We start from the raw sequence: 23443 nt of genomic DNA, 5'->3' as shown, positions 1-23443 counted from the left end.
AAATATATATATATTACAAATAAGATAAATTTAAAATAAAATCACAAAATAGAGCTAATAACCAATTTTAAAACAATTTAATTCAAATATAATATATGATTACATATCTATATATATATAATGATGCTTAATTTTTAAAGTGTTCGGATTGCCGGGTCGAGAGCTGTGGTTAATTTGGATACTTGGGTCGGATTGTGGGTTGACCCGCCCATAAACTTAAAACGGTTAAAAATAAATTTAAAAATGTTATTGGTAGGTTTCGAACTTGCAACCTAACAAAACAAATAAAATTCTGTAACCAACTAGACTAACAACACTTTATATTTAAGATTCAACACCAAATTTGATGAACGCGAGACATTTAAAGTTCAAATTTTTAACTAACTAATCTATATATATATAATGATGCTTAATTTTTAAAGTTTCCGGATTGCCGGGTGCCGATATTACGGGATGCAAACGTGCAACCGGAAATAAATGTTTAAGCGACTTTGCTCAAAGATGCTTGAAACATTATGATTTCTTTTGTAGAAATCATGTGGTATGGTGAATATTCATTTGATTAAATATTCTAATTTCTTTTATAGAAATTAAGTGTTGAAATAAATATTTTAATTGATTAAATATTTTTAATTTCTTATGTAGAGATTATGTGAAGAATGATTTATATATGAATAAAGATTCTAATATTTTGTATAAGAATTATATTTTATTCAATTAAATATTTATTATATAGTTATCTTATTATTGTATGATAAGTATAACAAAAGAAATCTGTAAGAAAAACTGTTTGACAATTTCTTGATAGAATCATTGATTTAAATCATACAAATGTGTGTGATTTAAAAAGGATGTCAACACGAATGTGGGGGCAAATATTTTTATTGATTATAACACAAAAATAATTGTGTATATTATGATAAATGTAAAAAATAATTTGTTGTTAGAGAAATATGTTCTCTATAAAAGATAAAGTTGCGTAACTTTATAAAAAAAAAATAACAAAAGAAAATGTCTTGTTTATATTTGCTGAGTTGGTGTTCAAATAGATATTTTAGATTTGAGGATTTTGAAATCAAGAAAGGTGTCATATTTTGACATTATTTTCATAAAACTTTGTAGAACCAATGTCTTCAAAAGAATTTTATGAAATAAATGAAAAAAAAAGTTTTAAAAGTCTTGATATTGACTTATAACAAATTTTATAATAATGATATGAAAATTTGATCATACTTTTATTAAAAAGTGGATGTGACAATTATATATATCATGAAGACAATGAAAATTATTTCATTACGTGTCTTTTGTACGATATTTTTATCGTTGAAAATTACGATAAAAATGATTAAATCCATAAAGGATATGAATTGCACTAAACGAAATATCATGTTGTTATCAAATGATATATTGATATTACTAAATGAAAGACTTTACGTCTTAAAGTGAATATATTTACACTGAGAAGTGCAATCTACGTATGGAAATCTTCTAAGAGACTTATGATGGATATATTAAATGTTATAATCTATATTTTTGACTTATGTCGAAAAATAAAATATTTTTATGTAAAATATATAATCGTTTACACGAAGGCAGAATAGTTCAAAGACATTTTGTCTACTAGTTAGCCAAGTAAACAATATTTTCATAAAAAATTAAATGATAAGCATGTACGAATGACTATGCTTCTTATTAGAAGATGTTCCAAGGTTAACTAAGAATGTACCAACATAAATTTCTAATTATTGTGATAGTAATTAGAAATTGGACAAGCTTAGAGTCAGTGACAAGTCTAGACATACACGTCTGAGACATAATGTCATTAGACTATACTCTCTAAAGGAGTTATCAAATTTGACTATGTAAGTCAAAGATAACATTGTGGATCCACTAATTAGACTATATATAATGATGCTTAATTTTTAAAGTGTCTGGATTGCCGGGTCGAGAGCTGTGGTTAATTTGAATATTTATGTGAGAGTAAATGGATACTTGGGTCGGATTGTGGGTTGACCCGCCCATAAATTTAAAACGGTTAAAAATAAATTTAAAAATGTTATTTTTAGGTTTCGAACTTGCAACCTAACAAAACAAGTATAACCCTTTAACCAACTAGGCTAACAACACTTTATATTTAAGATTCAACGCCAAATTTGATGAACGCGAGACATTTTAAAAATAAAAATTCAAATGTTTAACTAACTAATCTATATATATAATGATGCTTAATTTTTAAAGTGTCTGAATTACCGGGTCGAGAGTTGTGGTTAATTTTGATATTTATGTGAGAGTAAATGGATACTTGAGTCGGATTGTGGGTTGACCCGCCTATAAACTTAAACGGTTAAAAATAAATTTAAAAATGTTATTTGTAGGTTTCGAACTTGCAACCTAACAAAACAAGTACAACTTTTAACCAAATGTGATTGAGATGTGGTTTGTCGAGGGATAATAGACCGGTATCATTTGAAAGTGGTGAAAGAAATATGAATCAAATATTTAATTGATCAAAGTGTGAGGTCACGATGCTAATTATTAAAAAATATGAATAAAATATTTGATTGAAAAAGTGAAAGTGTAAAGTCACGAAATGAGAGATTCATTCGAAAAAAATATGTGATGAAACATGTGAGAAAATAAGTTGTTTTATCGAAGTGAATAAAATGTGAAATAAGAGCGTTATATTTTTTATTTTAATAATTTTAAATATTGAATAAATATTATTATAATTTTTTAATTTATTTTATTTTTATCTTTATCCGTGTGCAGCGCACGAAACTTTTCCTATTTAATTTATAGATCCGCTTGAATGGTTGCTTCTTTTCTTTTTTAAAATGTGATCTTATCCTGAAGCCTCGAGTAGCGGGGAATGGAACATTAGGCAAAAGGAGAAAGGAAAGCGTGGCTTACGCATGGCTAAAGTCTTATGCTCTGTTTGGATATGTATTTTTTTTATTCTTCTTTTTTTCTATCTGCAATACAAAATCAACACAAAAATAATTAAATAGATAAAATTATTTTTAAATTCATTTAATTCATTTTTACAATTTATTTTATAAAAATATTTTCAAATTTTAGTTATAAATAAGATGTAAAATGTGTTTGTGTGCTATGTACTTAACCCGCGGGGATTAGTCGCACTCCATAAAAGCAGCGGAACTCAGCATTATAAAAAAACATAAAAATGTAAAATGTGGGTGTCTACAAAGTTATAAGGAGATATAATATTATGTTAATATTATGTTGTGTGTTTAATATTATTGTTATTTTTCTTACCATTATTATTGTATTTTTATTTATTATTTTTATTATCATATACCATTATTAGAGATTTTTATTATTATATTTAAATAATTAATGAGATAATAATAAGGTTGAAATATTAGATACATCTTGGGTGTTAATCCGGTCGATTAAGTCTGTTTTTTATTTTATTTTATGTTAGTATTGATATCAATTTTATCGATTTTGGTTCTATCGGTTTCATTCAGTTAAATAGGTTTAACTTGAAACTGGTAATTTAATTTTTGTAATAAATTTGTTAAATTAATTTAATTATTGGGACAAATTCATATTTATAAGAAATAAATAAATAAAAAATTTAATGATATTAAATAAAATAAAAAATCTAAGAGAAAACTCTATATATTTTCAATATAATCTTGGTTGCATCTGGTTGCATTGTTCTCTTCTTCATATTATGATATAATATGTATAATAGATTATTAAATTTTATAATATATCTATCATTCACAAAATAATTAATATAATTTATAAAATATATATATAATTTGTTAAGATGGAATACAACAATAGGAAGGGGTTGACTATTGTTGTGTTAATCTTGATTTTCAATTCGGTTTTAATCATGAAAATATGTTTTTATTCTTCACAAATTGTTGTAAGTTTTTAAACGGTTTCAAATGTGGAAGTGCTTGCTATATTTGAAGCTACGGATGCGAGACGTTAAGATGCGGAAAGTAAATAACACAAAAAATTTATGGATGTTCGGAGATAAAACTTTTACGTCACCCCTTCTTCTACTGTTTCCATAAGGATTCCACTAGAAGACTTTGGTTTATTTAGCACCTATACAAACCCAGTCAGAACTCAGGACTTAACAGCTGCTTGTTTTGAACTTCTAGCACTCACTCTATTGAACAGACAAACTTCTGTTCAACTTACAATACTGAATATGTTCTCATCTTATAAAATGTATGCTTTTTACAGTTAGAGAAAGAGTAATAATTTAGAATTCGTTGACTATATAATTCACTAACTATGTAAGCTAATGAGAACTAGTGAGATCATCGTTGTACTCTGATGCTCTTTTATAGTGAAGCGTAGCAACGGTCGACTCTATTTCTTGGATTGTGAAATGACTGGGAAAGATTTGTTGTACCTCAAATCTAGATATTCGGGGATCCGCCGTACCAAAGATACAGGGGTCCGCCGTTAATAAATCCAGGGATTCGACGTTGTACTTTGATGTCCTTTGTAGTCAACGGTCGAATCTGATATGTATATGCGTGTCAACTTTCTAATGGTTGAACACTTGGTGGCAGTTATGATAAGTTGACTGAGAAGTCTGCTTATAACGAACTCTATTGGTTTCTATGTTGATGAGCTATGCAGATAAGCAGAGCACTTCTTCAGACGACTGATGAAGCAATGCTGCTGGTCGCGCTTCTTCATACTACTACTGAAGCAAGGTGTCTACTCGCGGTGAGACGACTACTCGCGCTTCTTCATACTACTACTGAAGCAAGGTGTCTGCTCGCGGTGAGACGACTACTCGCGCTTCCTCATCTTGAGACTTTTGATTGCGCTTCTTGAGACTAGGACGTCTGCTTGAAATGAGATGTTTGCTCGTAGTGAGACGTCTACTCGCGCTTCCTCAGCTTGAGACGTCTTCTTGCGCTTCTTCAGACTGCTGTTAAAGCAATGCGTCTGCTCGCGCTTCTTCATATTACTGTTGAAGCAAGGCGTTTGCTCGTGGTGAGACGTCTATTTGCACTTCCTCAGTTTGAGACGTCTAATTGAAGTGAGACGTCTGATCGCGCTTTTTGAGACCAGGACGTCTTCTTGAAATGAGACGTTTACTCACGCTTTCTCAGTTTGAGACGTCTGCTTGCGCTTCTTGAGTTGTATCTGCGCATAAATATTTACACAACTTAGTTTTATTCATTTATAAATTCATCATCAAAACTATGTCGCATTGATTAAACTTAATTTTATTTACCTAAGTTCATTTTAATCAATTAGTTTTAAATAATTATTTCTCTAATAATTAATTCTTTCTTTTTCTTCATTTAGCTTATTCTAACCTAATTTTTTATTTTTTTTAGAAGGTCCATATATATTTAAAATAAAATAAAAATTGTTTAAGCACAATGATAAAAAATGACATGAAAATAACAAATAAAAAATAATAAAAACAATACTTAATAAGTTATTAAGCTCGTAAATCCTCAAAAAGAACGATTAATTTTCCGACAGACTCTGTTACTTTCTTGAACGAATCTCATAAAGCATCATAATAATAGTATTATGAATGAAACCGCTAAGCTACTCGTTCATCTCTAGATACATCGGAACAAAAAACACCCTATTAGTTGAATATAAATTGTATATAAAATTTTGGATACAATAAAAAATGATATATTATGGTCAAATCTAATCAATTTCTAAATAATTGAAAAAATCAGACTTTACAACTAAAAAAAAGTTGAAATATTAAAGTGGAAGTTTTGTTTTTAATCAATATTTATCACATTTAACTCTTTTTTTAAGTATAAAAACTAACACAAACAATACAATATTAATCTAGTGTGCCAATAATTTGTACAAGTCTTAAACTCCTTCATACCACTAATAGATTAAAAAAATGGACAAGAAACATATTTATTTTAAAAAAATCCAACTCATGAGAGTCAATTAAGTAACCATAGTTAGACCCAAGTTAAAATATTGAGTTTGATTACTTGATAAAGTTGTAAAGCTAAAGAATAAGTCAAAATTGCAGTCAATCCAATTACTAATGTCTCTAAACAAATAGACCCTCATCTCATAACATCCAACATTATACAAAAAGCAATTCATTCATCACATAAACAAGCATTAGAATATATAATTCTCCCTAGCTAAAATACTAATTAATCATATTAAGAAAAGAAGCATAAAAGGGAATTATGATATTATTATTGCTATGTGATTGATTTATTATTATACCTGCAAATAACTTTACACTTAAGAACCCTATCCTGCACATAAAACCCAGGCATGGCCATAGCCTTGACTCTGTAAGGCCCATTCGATCTCCTTTTCTCCATAAACAAATCCTCCATGTAATGTGGATCAAAACCTCTATTCTCCTCAACCCTCAATATCCCAATTGGAGGGCTAAACGAGAACGCCAGCAAATGAAGCAACCAAACGCACTTCCCCGCTACAAAGAACGACTGCAACATCTGCTCCGGCCATGGCCTCGTCCAACTCAACCCACTTATGATCCCACTCATCTTCTGGTCGCAGAATCTGCTGAACTCTTCACTGTAGAACTTCGTCCCTTTCCTCAGAACCTCATTCCAGCTCAGGTTTCTCAGACCCACAAACGACGCGAATTGGGATTGTTGGTCTTCGTTCGGATCCAAGAATTTTGGGCATCCGTTCTTTTGGAATATAGAGTTCTCGAAATCTTGGAATAGTGCCTGGTTTATGATGGCAACTAGATGGTAAAGAACTGCCTTTGAAAACTTTGAATCTAGACTTAGTTTGTATGGTTTTAGAAGACTATTGAGACTTTCGGTTAAATTATGATCTGTTTCGTCGATTTGGGTTATCAGAGTCTTGCAGAATTGCTTCACCGATGATCTTGTTTCGGATACTATCTGCAAAAATCCCTCCACCATAACTTCGTCGCTAACGGGCATAACGGGAAGAGATTCTCCTCTTTCGGGAAGAGAATCGAGCTTATTAGATTCATTCGATGATTGGGTTTGGATCGCTTGTTTTAGAGCTTGCTTGAGTTCCTCACAGTATGTTTCCAAGTATTCCAATTTCAATTTCAGCTCTTCCAGCGACGATTTCATTCCGGAAACTTCTTGTAAGGCGGTTGCCCGACTCTCTTGAGCTTCTACAAGCTCCTTCTTTAACATCTCAATTGACACTATCTCCGTTTCCTTCGATATCTGAGAAACCCTGTCCGATTCTGCTGTCGTTCTGTTCGGTGAGGTAGTTTCTTCGATCTTGTTTTTCTTCTTCTTCAAGCGCAGCCACGAGAAATTGATCCCGCGATTCTTTTGATGGGTTTGGACTGAAGAATGGGATTCTATCAATGGCACGACGGATTTGGAGCTCTTGACTTTCTTGGCCGAACTATCTGTCTCAATGGAAATAATAGCCGGATTGCATTTGTTGCAGGAATTCCTCCTGTTTGTGTGCTTGCAGAAATCCTGGCTGCGGCTGCGGCTATGGCTGGGAGATATTATTACAGTGGAATTGGCAATAGAATTGTGATCATCAGATGGCAATGATTTCTTAATTGAAAACGAATCCACTGTCTTGCAATAGGAATTGATGATTGGATCATCATGACTATTAACAGTCTTCTTCCCGTTAACATAATCATTCCAACAATCTGAAACTGTTGAGCTGTTCTCCAATTGTAGTTGCTGGTAACATGTCGGCCATGGAGCATCTTCTTCATAACTCTGTCATCAAAGTTCACAAATTTATTGATTTCAAGAACATAGAATGAAATGAAATCATATTAAAAAGGAGAACCCAGAATTCAATACTCACCGGAGTGAAAACAGGGTAATCATGGCCGGAGAATTGGGGAGCATGGTGTGCGGCAGCCGGCAATCTGAGGTTGGAGATGTTCATGTTCATGTTCATGTTCATGTTCCCTCCTTGCATAAGAACAGCATGAAGAGCTCTGAGCTCTACTGCCTTTGCAATGGCTGCTTGAACCTCTTCCCTGCTAATCTCGTTTCCATCGGTTGTTGTGGCAGCCATCAACAGAGACAAAACACAGAGGATTGATTCCTGGATTCTCTTTGCAGATGAGATGATAGATCCAAAAGGGTAAACCAGAGAATGAATTGTTTTTTTGTTCTTAGTGAACGCATGTGATGAAACAGCAGAGAAAGAGGGAGGAAGAAGAAGATATGATTGATGGAGTGGTTTTTACTCTATGAAAAGGAATCCCAAACTGAATTTACCAAAATGTCCATGTCCATGGTGCACCAGCAAAACCTTATCTAGAAATGGAAATTTAATTTGTATGTAATAAATCATAATCAAACTGTTTGAATAATTTAAATAATAAGATTCACCAAAGTAATAATTGATATCATAAATAATCTACAAGCCCTAATAATAAAAACCCATCTTCCTAGTTATCAAATTTACTTTCTTTGAAGATAGAAAATTATATATAAAGACTCTTAATTTTTTTGTTCCATTATAAAAATAGTTTTTAACTTTATTTGACTTTTATGTGTAAATAACATCATATTGATCTCACTAAATAAAACCTAGTAAAAAAAATCAATACCTCACCCATTGGTAGTTAAATATGGATCTTGTGAGCTGTACAATGTGTGTTTAAAATTATTAATAATATTATTATATTGAAGTTTGAAGAACAGTTAGTTGAGAATATATTCTTAGTGTTTTAATTAATCAATTATAACAATTAATGTACATAATAAATTAACAAATTGAGAAAGAGAACCAGTTATGTTGATTTTTTTAATCAAATAAATCAACTTGAGATCAAACCATACTATAACAAACATTTTATGCATCATATATATATTTATTTATAAATCTGTAAGCAAACCCACTACTTCCCCATAAAGCAAGCTGGGGTTTTTATTAACCTCCACATGCAAAATCAAATACTTTTGTATGTGGCTTCAAAAATTAAATAAAAATCAAGTAAATCCCATATTTTTGTTTATTGAATTTGACCCATGATCCCATTTGAAACTACTTTAAGTAAAAACTATTTATATTATTTGAGTTAGAGTTATGAAACAATAAAATGTATATAGTGAAACAAAAGAATGTAGGACTGAATATAAGTATGGGAAATGGAATCTATTACAAGTAATGAAGTGAAATAATGTGTATAGGATTGTATTGTAGCAAGTGTTTTGTAGTGAAAATAGAATATTTGTATGCAACTTTTGATGATCTATCTGTCAGTGGATATTTTATTAAATAATAAACTAGCTAGTTTCAAAAAATGAAAAATATTTTAGTATTGTCCAACTGTCATTCCTGCTGGTTGCTTTCAGAGTGTTATTGGAACCTCTCTTTCTCGATCTCTTCCCAACCCAGTTTTAATTAGTCAAATCCAATGGCGGAACCTACAAGGCAGGCAAGCAAGCAAAACAAATAAAATGAGTCATCACATGTCTCATTTTTCACTTCATCACAAGGTTTATTAATTTCATTTTTAACATAGTAGATATTTGAATTCTTGGCCTATCAGGTTATTAATTATGGCCAATTAACAACATTTTATGGAAATGAATATTTGTTTACCCATGTTTGATTAAGAGTCTAGCTACATTTTGTTTATAAACATGATTAATGACAGGATTATAAGCTAAGAAAATTATGGGTTAAAGGAATTAAAAATTCAGTAAAAAAAAGACTAATCGCCGTTGCCGGGGATCGAACCCGGGTCACCCGCGTGACAGGCGGGAATACTTACCACTATACTACAACGACTTGGTGATATAATTATTTTAAACAAAGCTATCTATACTGGAGTATTTTGTTAAGTTGTTGTCACATAGAGTTGTGGACTTAAGAAAGTATGTAATTTCTTCTAGTCTTTTTATTATTTTTAAATAATAATAGATATTTATAATATTTTAACTTCAAAATTGAAAAACACAATTTAACTTAGTTGTTTTATAAAGGTTTAGGTGAATTTGATGAAATCTTACATAAATAAATATTTAGTTTATGTGACTATACTCTAACTATGTTGCATCACTTAAAGATTGTTTCTGATTGTATATATTTTTTTAAATTTATAAATTTTAGAATCATTATTTTATATTTATTTTTCACCGATATGAATCTTCTATTTTTCTCGCATTCATACTTTCTTGAAAAAAACATAGGCCTTGTTCGGTTTGGTTTGTGTTATTTTAATCAAACATCATTTCAATTTACACTCATTCATCATATTCAATTCATTATTAAATACTAAAATATTTTTATTTTATTTATATAAATCAATACCTTTAAAAAAAATTACTAAAAATAATAATTATTTCCTTAAAATTATCAACCATCATTATTTTTTTCTTTCTCCAGGTTAATCAAATAACTCAATCAGAACAAACTCCTAGTTTGAGTAAGAATTATAAAATAATGTTTAGAAAGTTTAATGTATTTTTTTATTTTTATTTTTATTAATACAATGTTCAAAGACTATTATAATTTTATTCCTATCCCTCTATAAAAAGGAAGTTTTCTAATGAAATAATATCATGATTTTATTTTATATTTTCAAGAATATCTTTTCTTATTTGGGTTCTAAACCCTAAATCAAAGAATCATAAACAATTTCATGGTATTAAAACTGGAAAACGTTGAAGATCAAGAATTGAAGATAAAAAAGAGACGTTCAACAATGATTCTTCGTCATCAACCAATTATTCACAAACTAGAGATATAGAAGAAACGTCCAACGATAGTACGTCCTTCATCGTCTACTGATTATTCGCTACTCGATCAAAGAATGGCCGGAAGGAAACAATATAATAATGATTCATTGACGATTCGGAACTCAGACAACACAAGGGCTATAATATGTACCACGATATTCAATGGCACAAATTACATTGGATGGAGCAACGGTATCATTATAGCTCTTAAAGAAAAATCGAAAGAAAAATCGAAATTATGATTTAATGATGTTACATTGGTTGTTTCAAAAGTTGCTGAAAAATTTGATAGATGAAGAAAGATGTACTGTTTAGTAAGATCTTGGATTCTAAATAAAGTATCAGACGAAATTAATGCAAATTATTTTTAAACCACGACAACATCTATGGAAAGACATAAAAAAAACAAGAGAGCAATGTACCACAATCATTTCAGATTCAAAGGGCTATGAGAAACCTTAGACAAGGTACACTTAATCTTGAAAAATATTTTTCTAAACTAAAAAAAGTTATGGGATGAGTTGTTAGTACTAGAACCATTGCCTTCTTGTGACTGTGATCCAAAAACAACTTGTTGTTGTAGAACGACCAATTAGTGATACAACTTGATACAGCCAATAAATTGTTAGTTTTTAATTGTATTAAATGAGTATTACGATAATGCTAGACAACATATATTACTCATTGATCATAAACCTAACATAAATAGGGTATATGCGATGCTGCAGAGTATAGAAAGACAAAGAGAAGTCCAAATTTTGATTAATGATCAAAGTGAACATTTTGCTATGACAATGAAAGATAATTTTGAACAAAAAAAATGAAAAGATGCAACAAGAAATAGAATAAGTAGAGGAGGTAATAACAAGACATACAAAGATTCAAAAGAAGATTCTTCTTTATATTGCTAATATTGCATTACAGAAGGTAATATACAAGAGGGTTGTTTTAAAATTATAGGTTATCCTGAATGGTGGAAAGATAATCGTGATCTAAAAGTAAAAAATTCTAATACCTCAACTAATATTGTGAATGTTGCAAACACACAATTTACCTACTTTGAAGAACAAATATCAGAAGATTCAACCTCTTCCACAAAATTTAACAGTTCATAAATTACCGTTATTGTCCACTACAAAAAATTGATGACTTTGTGACATCAATTTTTGACAAAATTATTGACGAAAACAACATTAACGACGAATATTGTGACATAAAACAAAATACGCTAAATAGATCCTCGCTAATAGGGTGACGATTTTTGCATTTATATTTGGGATGTTGAATACCGACGAATATTTTTTGACTGTATTTTGCAATCATTCGTTTGTGACGATATTTTCTGACCAATTGTTTGTGATAATATACTATGACAAATCATTTGTAACGATATTTTGTGACGAATAATTTGTCACGATATTTTGTGGCGAATAGTTTGTGACGATATTTTGTGATTAATCATTATAACAATATTTTGTGACAAATCATTTGTAATGTTATTTTTTTACGACAAATTATTAGTGATGGATTTTGTGACAAAATTACAAAAAAATATTAAAATTACATTTATTTTAAAATGAATTAAAAAATATTTTTTCAAAACATATATAGATAAATAAAATTAGAATGACACTAATTACAAATTCTAAAGAACATAACAACTTAATAAATTTTTAATCAATCTAGCATATATATATATATATATATATATATATATATATATATATATTCAAAATATTACAAAAACAAATTATCAATATCTATTAGAAAATGTCTTCATAAATGCATCCATCTTTGCATGGGTTTCATTTTGTCGACGTGTGAATTCAAGAACGTTATCACGAAGTTCAAGAATGATTTCATCTCTCTCTTGCAATATGACTTCATATTCTTCAAAATTTTTTATCCTTTTCTTGCACTTTAAGCTGCAATTCTTTGATCTCATCTTTTAATATTGTAATCTCTTGTGAAACTTGAGAAGATGATGATTGTTTTTTGTATAAACAATATTTTTCATCTTTTCCCATTCTAAATATCCCCTCTCTTTTGGGGCCACCGACTGATAATACCCATAACTCATCCAGAGTGGAGTTCTTCACAGCTTCACTAGCATCTGGATCATTTTGACTTTGTTGAAAACGAATAAAATTATCATGTAGAAACAAATTTGTTTGTGTAAATAATTTTTTTTTAATGGTAGCAATAACTGGTGATGAAAATAATTAGAAACAAGTCATAACTACAAGTTAACAAATTCATTCACATACAACAAATTCATTCACATAGAGTAAGAAAAGTACAAAACTCATAGTTAATATGACTAAAACATAATGGTTCAGCTCGTTATTTATAATCTACTAGCGTTTGCATTAGATATGCACAAAAAGTAGCCAACATGGAAGAAAATTTCATTTATCCTTCAGCCAGAAACATTGTCATCACTATCTCAAATATCTATAGGTTAAAAAATGCATTCACATATAGTAAACAAAGCACAAAATCAGAGCTAATAGAATTAAATCATAAAGGATCGGCAAAGAAAAATAATACTCGGCAAAAACTTTATTAATACAAAATTTTAAACATTTAAAAGAAAATCACATATTTATCATATCTGGACAGGTTTGGCTAAATGAGTTGTATTTAAACTTATCAATTTAAAAAATAGGAAAGCAAATAGACAAATTTTCTTTTACACCATCTATGACTTAACTTGTAATCTTTTTTATATATATTTTAAATCATCACTTAAAAATTTAATTAAAATATAAATTAATATCAAAATAGAAAATGGTTACTTACCATAGATATGGATGCTCGTGGACCACTCCAAGAACCGTCCTTCTTTTAATATGTTTTCTGAAATATTTTCATCATGCCTATATAAAAAGATTAAACATGAATTGAAGCAATAAATGTTTATTTTCTTCAAGCAATAAGATACAAACATTGCACAAGAGGATAGAATTAATCATCAACAACCACAAAAGAAACAAATTCTACGAGTAACCCTAATTCCATTGAAATATTGTTTTTGAAATATTGTTTTGTAGACGTTAAAGATTCAAATATGTAGAAATTATATAGAATTCTTTCACAAAAGTCAAAACAAAGAAACATACCTAACAACAAGAAGATTATAATAAAATAATCAGAAAGATCGTCTTCTCAAGAAACAGGGCAACCACCATTTTAAACCCTACCGTCTCTGTGCGAGCCTCATAATAGATCTAATCAATCAAAACCTAATAAGAGATAAATAGAGAGAAGAGTAAACCTATTCATTCTCGTCGAGATGGAGAGCTCAAAATTATTGTCTTTTTCACTATGGCGGCGACAACAAATGACAATTGATCGGACAATAAGAGATCAGACGAGAAATTGTATAATTTTAATAATGTAGCATCATCTACAAAGAGTAATAGAGTAATGGATTTTGAGGTTCAAATGAGAGAAAGATGAAAACGAGAATAATTGTTTCAAAAGAGAGAAAGATGAAATTAATTATGATTGAATGAGCCTGTGTATGCACAATATTTAATTTAATATTTTATATAACTGAACATCAATATTATAATTGAATGAACCGTCTATATGCATTGTAATTAATTTAATATTTATTAATTATATTTTCATACTTTATCTCATATTTCCACATTTACATTTATTGTAACTGTCTCTCCGATAAATATAAAAATCGAAACTATATTTTCGACAAATAATGAAATCATCAAAATTGTGTTTTAAATTTTGACAAATTTTAAAAATCGTTGAAACTAAATCTCATATTTGAAAAAATATAAAAATTATTGAAACTATATTTTCGACAAATAATGAAATCATCAAAATTTTACACATTTCGACAAATTTTAAAAGTCGTGGAAATTATATCCCATATTTCGACAAAATTTTCATTCTATGGTCATTTCAATTAATTTGAGTGGAGAAATATGACAAAATTTTCATTGTATGGTCATTTCAATTAATTTGAGTGGAGAAATATAACAAAATTTTAAGTGTATGGTCATTTCAATTAATTTGAGTGAAGAAATAAGACAAACTTTTATTTTATGGTCATTTCAATTAATTTATGTGGAGAAATATGATAAAATTTTCATTGTATGGTCATTTCAATTAATTTGAGCGAGGAAATATGACAAAATTGTCATTGTAGGATTATTTTAATTAATTTATGTGGAGAAATATGACAAACTTTTCATTGTATGGTCATTTCAATTAATTTGAGTGAAGAAATAAGACAAAATTTTCATTATATGGTCATTTCAATTAATTTATGTGAATAAATAAGACAAACTTTTCTTTGTATGTTCATTTCAATTAATTTATGTAGAGAAATATGACAACAAATTTATTGTATGGTCATTTCAATTAATTTGAGTGATGAAATAGGACAAACTTTTTATTATATGGCCATTTCAATTAATTTATGTGGATAAATATGACAAACTTTTCAATGTATGGTCATTTTAATTAGTTTAGTGTGTGGTCATTTCCAATTCAATGTAATAAGCATGGTAGGTGTTAGGATTTTACCTATATATTGACATGGAGGGTAACATATAATTCACTACATCTTACCATTTGAACTGAATTGAATACATATTTACCTTCATCCATTGTTAAGAATGTTTGTCCGATCAGCAACCTATAACCTAGATGAGGATATCTTCTTATGTCGGGTTTATATCGAAATTTCTAAGGACCCAATTATTAGAATTAATCAAACAAATGACCGATTATGGTCTCATATTAAAGAAGCTTTCAATGGAGAGAGGCTGGAGTATTGGGAAATTCGTACCGAAAGGTCTATGCAAGCCCAACTATACACTATTCAAAAAGCAACAAGAAGACTTAATGCATGCATAAAACAAATTGAGAATATGCATCAAAGTGGTGCTTCAAATGAAGATATTGTGAATATTAACATATTATTTGATATATTATTACTTATACATTTTGTATTTAATTATTTGAACTTTACAGATGCTCAAAGCTAAAGTGTTATTCACGAAAGATTATAAGTTCAAAGCAGGTTGGAAGTTCGATCATGTGTGGAACATTGTTAAAAATTTTGAAAAATTTAAAGATTGTTCCACAAGTACTAAGAGAAATCAATTTGTTAACTATGCCTCTTCCGAGTCAGAAAATCTAACTCCAAATTCTATTGGACAAGCATTCCCCGGTAATCTCCTCATTTTCTCTTAACTTGGAAGATTCAAACACTGGTTCTCAATCCAAAAGATCTATCGGAGTGAAAAAAACAAAATTGAAAAGGAAAAATGATGTTAATACATCATTGACCATAAATAAAATACAAGAAACAAAAAAAAAAATTGTTGAATGAATTAAAATGACAAATGACCATATACAAAATAAACGTTATGAGTTGAAAAAGAGTAAAAAATACAACAAGACTTCAAGTGTAATAAATTTAATGATTTAATTATACATTTAAAAAATATTATAACATTTTATTTTAAAAGTAAAAAAATATAATTTTGAAGGATTAATTTACATATAAAGAAATATAAAGTTATTAAAAAAAATATAATCTAATGGCCATTTTTGAAAAATGGCCAAAACGCTGAAGATGAACATTTTCTACTTATATATGCCTTTGGCCGGAGGAGAGACATGACCGAAATGCATAATGCGATTTTTTTGCCGTATGGTTGGAGGAGAAATGGGCACGCAAAATCCATTATGCGTAATCGTTGGAGATGCCTTTAGAGACATTCATCTTTGAGGAGGGATGTAAAGATCATAACATAGTGTTTAGAAAATTTAATGTGTTTTTGTGTATTAATACAAAGTTTAAGGTCTATTGTAATTTTATACTATGAAAGTAAAAAAACAGAAGTTTTCTAGTGAAATAATATTGTGATTTTATTTTCAATATTCAAAAATCTCTTTTCTTATTTGGATTCTAAACCATAACTCAAAGAATAAAAAATGATTTCAGTTTATTCAACCGTAAAATTAATCAAACAAAGCTAATATAGAGTTCATTCTAGTTTTTTTAAATAATAATTTTTTGTTTTAAAAAAAGTAAGTTTGTAAAATATCAAGATATATATATACTGATTTGATTATTAAACTGTTAGAGTTTGTATATGTGCTACTTTTTCCAATGCAATAAATGCACACAAAATCTGATCGTCAGATTAATCTAATCCAACGTCCCCAATTAAACATTCGCCACATAAAATCTAAACCTTCTGATTGGCTAATCCAACACCACGCGGATCGCAATCCATATTTTCAAATCGCCGCCAAGAACCCTCAAAATCTCCCTCCCGCCCTAAATTTCAATACAAATAGCCTCCTCCATATCCCAATTTCAATTCACACTCATATCTTCAATTCATCTATTTCTCTTCAATTCACTAACAATCATCTGCCATGGCCAGAACCAAGCAGACGGCGAGAAAATCCACCGGAGGAAAAGCTCCAAGGAAGCAGTTAGCAACGAAGGCCGCCAGGAAATCAGCTCCGGCCACAGGAGGAGTCAAGAAGCCGCATAGATTCCGTCCTGGAACCGTCGCTCTCAGAGAGATCCGCAAGTATCAGAAGAGTACCGAGCTTCTTATTCGTAAGCTTCCATTTCAAAGGTTAGTTCGTGAGATCGCTCAAGATTTCAAGACAGATCTACGTTTCCAGAGCTCTGCTGTTGCCGCGCTTCAGGAAGCAGCTGAAGCTTACCTTGTTGGACTCTTTGAAGATACGAATCTCTGCGCTATTCACGCTAAACGTGTCACAATCATGCCTAAGGATATCCAGCTTGCTCGTAGGATTCGTGGTGAGAGGGCTTAGAATTACTTGACCTAAACCTAATTGTTCTGTTCTATTGTTCATCAGTTAGTTTCTATTCAGTACGATTTGAAGGAAATTTGTTCAATATACATCTCCGTTTTCAGATCTATAATTTATTTACATGAAGTTTTCAAGAATGATATTGTTTATACAAAACTAAATCCATTTATTTGGAACTGCAAAGTCACGAAACCTAAAAGAGAATTCACCGGCTGTATCCCTCTCGATTCTGTTCTCAGAATCCGAGCTTTCACTCCCATCAGTTACTTGATTATTGTTTGCAATTGGTTGATCTGTTTGGGTCTCCACTGGCATCAATGTAATTGGTGCAGGGCCAACCATGGTTGTGGATGCTAGAGATTGATCCCACAAGAAAACATGGAGTGTAATTGGAGCTTTTGCGTGTTTGTGTAAGGATAGTTTTTGGCTAAGGGAAACTGTATCAAAACATCTGATTGCCCCTGTTTGAGAAACTAACCAAGGTAGAACCTTTTGGTTGCAAACCCTAGAAATAACTAGACGTTTGTTTGCTCTCATTGCTTCTTTGTAGAGATGGTTTAGTCCTGATCTTACTGATGCAGCCTTTTCATCCCCTTCTATTACTGAAGATATGTAGATGAAACCCTGCACCAAAATTGAAAGATTTGAATTGGGTTTTCATGGTTTATTGAAATATGAGAATTTTTTTATGTAATAGACCTCTTCGGTTCGACTAATGGCGAATCCAAGCTTGGTGTCTCCATCTTTGAGTTTGATCTCGATTGACATTTCTCCTCCGAGAGGTGAGTACCAGAGACGAACAGCTCTAACAACTCCAATGTCAACTCCATGGTAATCCTCGAAGCCGTATAGGCTAGCATTGGCGAGGTTGGATAAATCTGATAATGAACCTGCGGTCACAGTTGAAGATGCAGTCTCTCCAGATATCTGAAACGAACACATGTTGCAATTTTCAGTTGAGGAATGCTAAATATGTGGCTATTGGACAGTTTTTGGTTTGACATGCATGCAAATATAGTACTACCTACCTTGGTTAGTAAGGATTCAGTTTGGATGTTCATAAAGACAAGAGGGACTCCGGTGGCTTGGGACGCGTTGAGCCAGGCATTGGCTCTGGCCAGTGTGTCCTCGAGGTCATTGTATCGGGAGGCAGTTTTATCTGCTGCTTTCGGAAGAAACATCATCGATAGAAAGCAACTCGAGCCTGGAACCATTAACATTTCTTGCATTTTCCTTTCCCACCCAAATGGAACATACCCGTCTTGAAGTTCAGCCCTGGCTAAAGCGTTTTCTAGCCGAGCCTTCCTTGTCCCTATACAAAAATATCAACTCTTAGTTTCGATTCTCACTAAAAACTTTTGATCTAAAAAAAAAAACATGGTCATATTCTAGCACTAGAGAATAAATTCGAGTTACATTATTACAAGTTAAAAAAAATCAACACAAATACATTCTCATCTTAATTTTAATTTTACAATGAAGAACAAAATTCAAAACTTCTAGAAAATCTAAATTTTGTATTTGTAAATAATTACACTAATATAATATGGATAACCAACCAAAATTAGGTATAAAGCACCTTCCAAATCATAGACATCAACTTCTAATAAGAAGACAAATTTGACAATTGGGGATTATTAAATTTAAAAATAAATAAATAATAAATGGGTTTATTGATAAATATAATTAAGTGATAGTGAAGTTTGATAAAATAAATTATATAAAAATAAAAATTAGTTTCAGAATTGTGTTATATATTATATAAATTCATAAAAACCTTATTATAACAACCCACTTTTCATATGAATTACTTATTTGATAAAAAAAATCATAATTTATATTAATCCACCATACAACAACTTGAAGAAGGATGTTTAATAGGAGAAATTAAGTAAACAAAATTAGTATGATAAATCAAAATTAGCATATTAACCATAATCCTAATTAATCTCATTTAACCATCATAACTAATATATATGTAATTAAAATGTCATGAAGAAAAGTCATAATATGGGGCCTATTTATCTATGGGCATAGCAAGTAGGTATGATATTTATGAAAATTAAATTTACAAAGTCAACATTAAGAGAAAGAGTTTGACCTTGAAGGGCAATGCACTCAGCCTCGGTTCGGTCAAAAAAACCGACGGCGTAATTCGGGTCGTCGATGGCTCGGAGCATATACTGTTTCCTCCCAGCCGATTCGTTCGGGACAATACAGGCTTGGAGTTCTGCATAGGTGTCGGACCCTCGCCTGACTCGGACCAGGATCGATGTCTCTTTATCCTTGAATGAACCGTGTAGAATCTTCTGAACGGCGGTCCGACCGTGCTTGAAAGGCGAACGAACCGTGGCGTAACCTCTTCCGATCCGGAGCTCTTCGACGATATCTCCGGTCTGGAGCATATCGCCGGTCCATTCGTCGGCCTTGGAACCACCTCTTAGGCATTCGATAGATAGTACAGACGCGGAATTCGATCTTGAAGAGTTGGACCGATCCAAGGCGGCCATGGGCATTTTTCAGAAATTCAGGTCTAGACCGGAGAGAAAGAGAGAGAAAGAGGCACGGAAAATTAAAATAAATAAATAAATAAATAAACTTAAATCCAAATATTAAAGGCTAAATAGTCAGTCGTATTTGTTTATCTTTTCAGATCATTTGCAAGTTTCCCTTCATTATTGTATAATATTTTGATTTTGACTGTTTATTTTAAATTTATTGAAAAAGAAATATATTTTTTATTTTAGATAATTCTAAGATTTTCATAATATGTTACTATTAATAGACTTTTCAATACCATCTCAAATGAAGGAAAAGAGAAAGTAATAATAATAATAATAATTTTTTTTTACGTGTTTACTTTTTTTATGATCTATTCCAATACTTTCTAACTTTCATAAAATAAAATCAAAAGTAATAAAAGAAATGCAAAATTTTATTTCTTATGTTTGTAGTTTAATTGATTATTTTTTTACTAATAATATATTTGTTTCAAACTAATAAGATTTTTTTTATGCAGGGAAAAGAGAAATAAGTTAAAGCAGATATACGAGGATAACTATCTCAACATTTAAATCAACTTAAACCGTCAAATTGTTATAAAAATATCTGATTCACTATATTCTTGTAGGGTTCTAAAGACTAATTTTTCCATTAGATTTAAGTTGTTATTGTGTTTTTCCAAACAAAAAGGTATTATTGTGTTTGTTCGGTACAATATTTTATTTAGTTGTATCAGATTTATCGTCTCGAATTTTTGTAATCCGAATAATATTCTATATCTTTGGTGAATCGTATGTTGCTTATACCCTTTAATCGCGTTGATTATCATTTATCGAGTTTGTGTCCATCTCATTCTTTATAAAAATTATGTTATCGGATCTGAAGTTATTTTTATTTTTTAATAAAGAATTTTTTAAATTTGTTTTTCATCTGAAAACTCTTTCCTCAAATAATTTTTATTAATTTTTTACTATTTTAATAATATTGCTAGATGACCGGTTATTGTCAAAACAAAACTTTTTCGGTGTTATTTATCAATCCTTGGACAAAGACAAATTTTACTATCGCTCAGAATTTTGAGTAGACATTTCTCCGACACCGTTTAGTGGTTTGTTCGGCTTATTCTCTTTTATCACTCATCATTATGGAACTCACATCAGTTCGTCTTTGGAGTCAATTTAAAAAAAATTGCATAATTGTTGAATGATTTTTATTAAAATTTTAATTTTTACAAATCTGTATTATTTAATGTACGTTATATTATATTATTTATAAATTATTATTCTATTTATAAATCTTTATTTAATTTATTGAGAATTAATTCTTTTATATATATATATATATATATATATATATATATATATAAATATAAAGAATATGGAAAAAAGAACTCACACCTAAACTTTAAAATGGTTTAAAAATGTTTTTTTACATGTAAGAGAGAAAAATCTAAAAAAAGATCTCTTCTAATTTATTTCTTAATATATAATATACTCCTCATAATTAGTTAGAATATATATCATATTATTTTTCTCTTATTTCTTTCCCAAATTTATTCTACTTATCACTCATTTTAATAAAATTAGGAAATTTTTTGTTTGATAAACTCGGATAAAAATATAAATAAAATAAATTTAATAATTTTTTTATAATAATATGTATTTATGTTTTTGTTAATAAATTACGAATATTATATTAAAATAAAAAATAAAAAACTCTCATTTCACATTTTATTCACTTATGTAAAAACAACTCATCTTTTCACATATCTCATCACATATTTTTTTCTCAATGAATCTCTCATATCGTGACTTTACACTTTTACTTTGGATAAATAAAAAATCTCAAACATTATCAATCTATTTTTTACCCTCACTTTAACCCATTAATGCTTAATCGACCTTTTATCTCGTGACTTTAAAACACTCTAACTGACCAAACATCTCATTCCACATTTATCTATCAATTGAAATCGGACTTCTCATCTCGTGACGTCAACTTTCACTTCGGTCAAACAATCAATCTTCTCGCATATTTTAACCACCAATATCAATTTCTTTCCCAATCGACCTCTATCTCTTTAACTTACTTTCACTTCAACTAATCAAAAATAATCTTATTATATATTTATCCACCAATCAGAATCGACATCTATTCTCTCAAAGACCTTACTTTTACTTTATCAAACAAGTCATTTTCTCACATATTTTATAATATACAACTCGACATTCTTATTCTTACTTCGGTTAAACATACATCTCATTCCATATTTATCAATCCCAATTGACCTCTTATCTCGTTACCTTAATTTCACTTTGACTAATTTCCACATTTATCCATCTATTTAGAATCGACCTCTCATCTCGAGACATTACCTTCAATTTGTCAAACAACTCATTTTCTAATATATTTTACAATATATAACCCAAAATTTTTTTATCCTCAATTCGACTAACCATCCATCTCATCCCACATTTATTCGCACTTGCGGGAACGTGGAGAGTACGAAGCAGAATTGGAATATCAGTAGGAATTGGAATTTACTGTTTACTGAAATTATTAGAAACGAAAACATTGTATTTAGATAGTTCATTTACGTTTTTTCTTTTATTCAGAATGATAGGACTTCAAAATCATTCTAAGTCTGTTTAGAATGATCTCTTAGACTCATATTTTTTTTCTCGTTTTTGGGAATTTTTAATGAAATGACGTTAAGTCGTTTCCCCCCCAAAAAATCACAACTCTCGACTCAGAAATGCATACACTTTGAAATTAATCATTATTATATATATAAATTACAATATATAAAATCTTATTATTTTTTCATTTATTGCTCATTAAAGTATAACAAACTTTCTCTCTTTTATTTTATCATTAATTATTTAACAATTTTTACGAGATTAACTTCATACGTCATATATTTATATCTTAACTAATTATAAAATATATATATATATACGTTAACAAATTATAATTTAATATATTAGTTAAATAAATATTAATATTTATTTTAATTATTTTAAATTAATATATTTATTTATATATCTCAATATATTGAGTTTATTAATTAATATAATTAATAATATAATCTAAAATAGTCTTCCATGTATTTGTTTTTCAGATATTATCAAACAAATTCAAATATTAAATACTTTAAGTTCGGATGTTTCTATTTATTAATTTAATTTTTCATCTTAAATAATTAGATATTAAATTTTAGATTTTATTAAACACAAATGTTTTCTAAATCATTGATCTGAAATTTATCATGTATCCTTTTTTTTATATCATCAGAGTCCCTACCAAAAGAATATCATAAACAGACAATATCAATTTCATATGTTTTAATAAAAACACATTGGTAATTTTTGGATTTTACAACACTATTAATATTGTTATTGAGAATAGTC

The 23443-nt window shown here is 29.6% G+C and overlaps 3 protein-coding genes, 1 long non-coding RNA gene and 1 other non-coding gene across 5 annotated transcripts; 2 read left to right on the top strand and 3 right to left on the bottom strand.

The window, feature by feature from the left end:
* Positions 1 to 6043: 6043 nt before the first annotated feature.
* LOC124921309 (IRK-interacting protein-like) lies at positions 6044 to 8154 on the bottom strand. The gene is made up of 2 exons (XM_047461945.1): positions 7804 to 8154; positions 6044 to 7712 (listed from the first exon to the last, which is right to left on the bottom strand). Exons 1-2 carry the CDS (start codon positions 8017 to 8019, stop codon positions 6207 to 6209), a joined length of 1722 nt encoding a protein of 573 aa, XP_047317901.1. The 5' UTR covers positions 8020 to 8154; the 3' UTR covers positions 6044 to 6206.
* A 1521-nt stretch (positions 8155 to 9675) lies between these two features.
* On the bottom strand, positions 9676 to 9747 carry TRNAD-GUC. The gene has a single exon. It is a non-coding gene; the product is annotated as a tRNA-Asp (tRNA).
* Positions 9748 to 15542: 5795 nt separating this feature from the next.
* Positions 15543 to 15791, top strand: LOC124921342. The gene is made up of 2 exons (XR_007097658.1): positions 15543 to 15631; positions 15702 to 15791. It is a non-coding gene; the product is annotated as an uncharacterized LOC124921342 (long non-coding RNA).
* A 1264-nt stretch (positions 15792 to 17055) lies between these two features.
* Positions 17056 to 17634, top strand: LOC124921340 (histone H3.2). The gene has a single exon (XM_047461987.1). The coding sequence runs from the start codon at positions 17121 to 17123 to the stop codon at positions 17529 to 17531; it is 411 nt and encodes a 136-aa protein (XP_047317943.1). The 5' UTR covers positions 17056 to 17120; the 3' UTR covers positions 17532 to 17634.
* Positions 17566 to 20089, bottom strand: LOC124921341. The gene is made up of 4 exons (XM_047461988.1): positions 19633 to 20089; positions 18560 to 18843; positions 18231 to 18458; positions 17566 to 18155 (listed from the first exon to the last, which is right to left on the bottom strand). The coding sequence occupies exons 1-4, from the start codon at positions 20045 to 20047 to the stop codon at positions 17688 to 17690; spliced, it is 1395 nt and encodes a 464-aa protein (XP_047317944.1). The 5' UTR covers positions 20048 to 20089; the 3' UTR covers positions 17566 to 17687.
* Positions 20090 to 23443: the final 3354 nt, after the last annotated feature.

Source organism: Impatiens glandulifera, chromosome 1 (assembly GCF_907164915.1).
Source record: "Impatiens glandulifera chromosome 1, dImpGla2.1, whole genome shotgun sequence".
Lineage (NCBI taxonomy): Eukaryota > Viridiplantae > Streptophyta > Magnoliopsida > Ericales > Balsaminaceae > Impatiens > Impatiens glandulifera.
The sequence above is the reverse complement of the archived record's forward strand: the minus strand, read 5'-3'. Positions and strand labels throughout refer to the sequence as shown.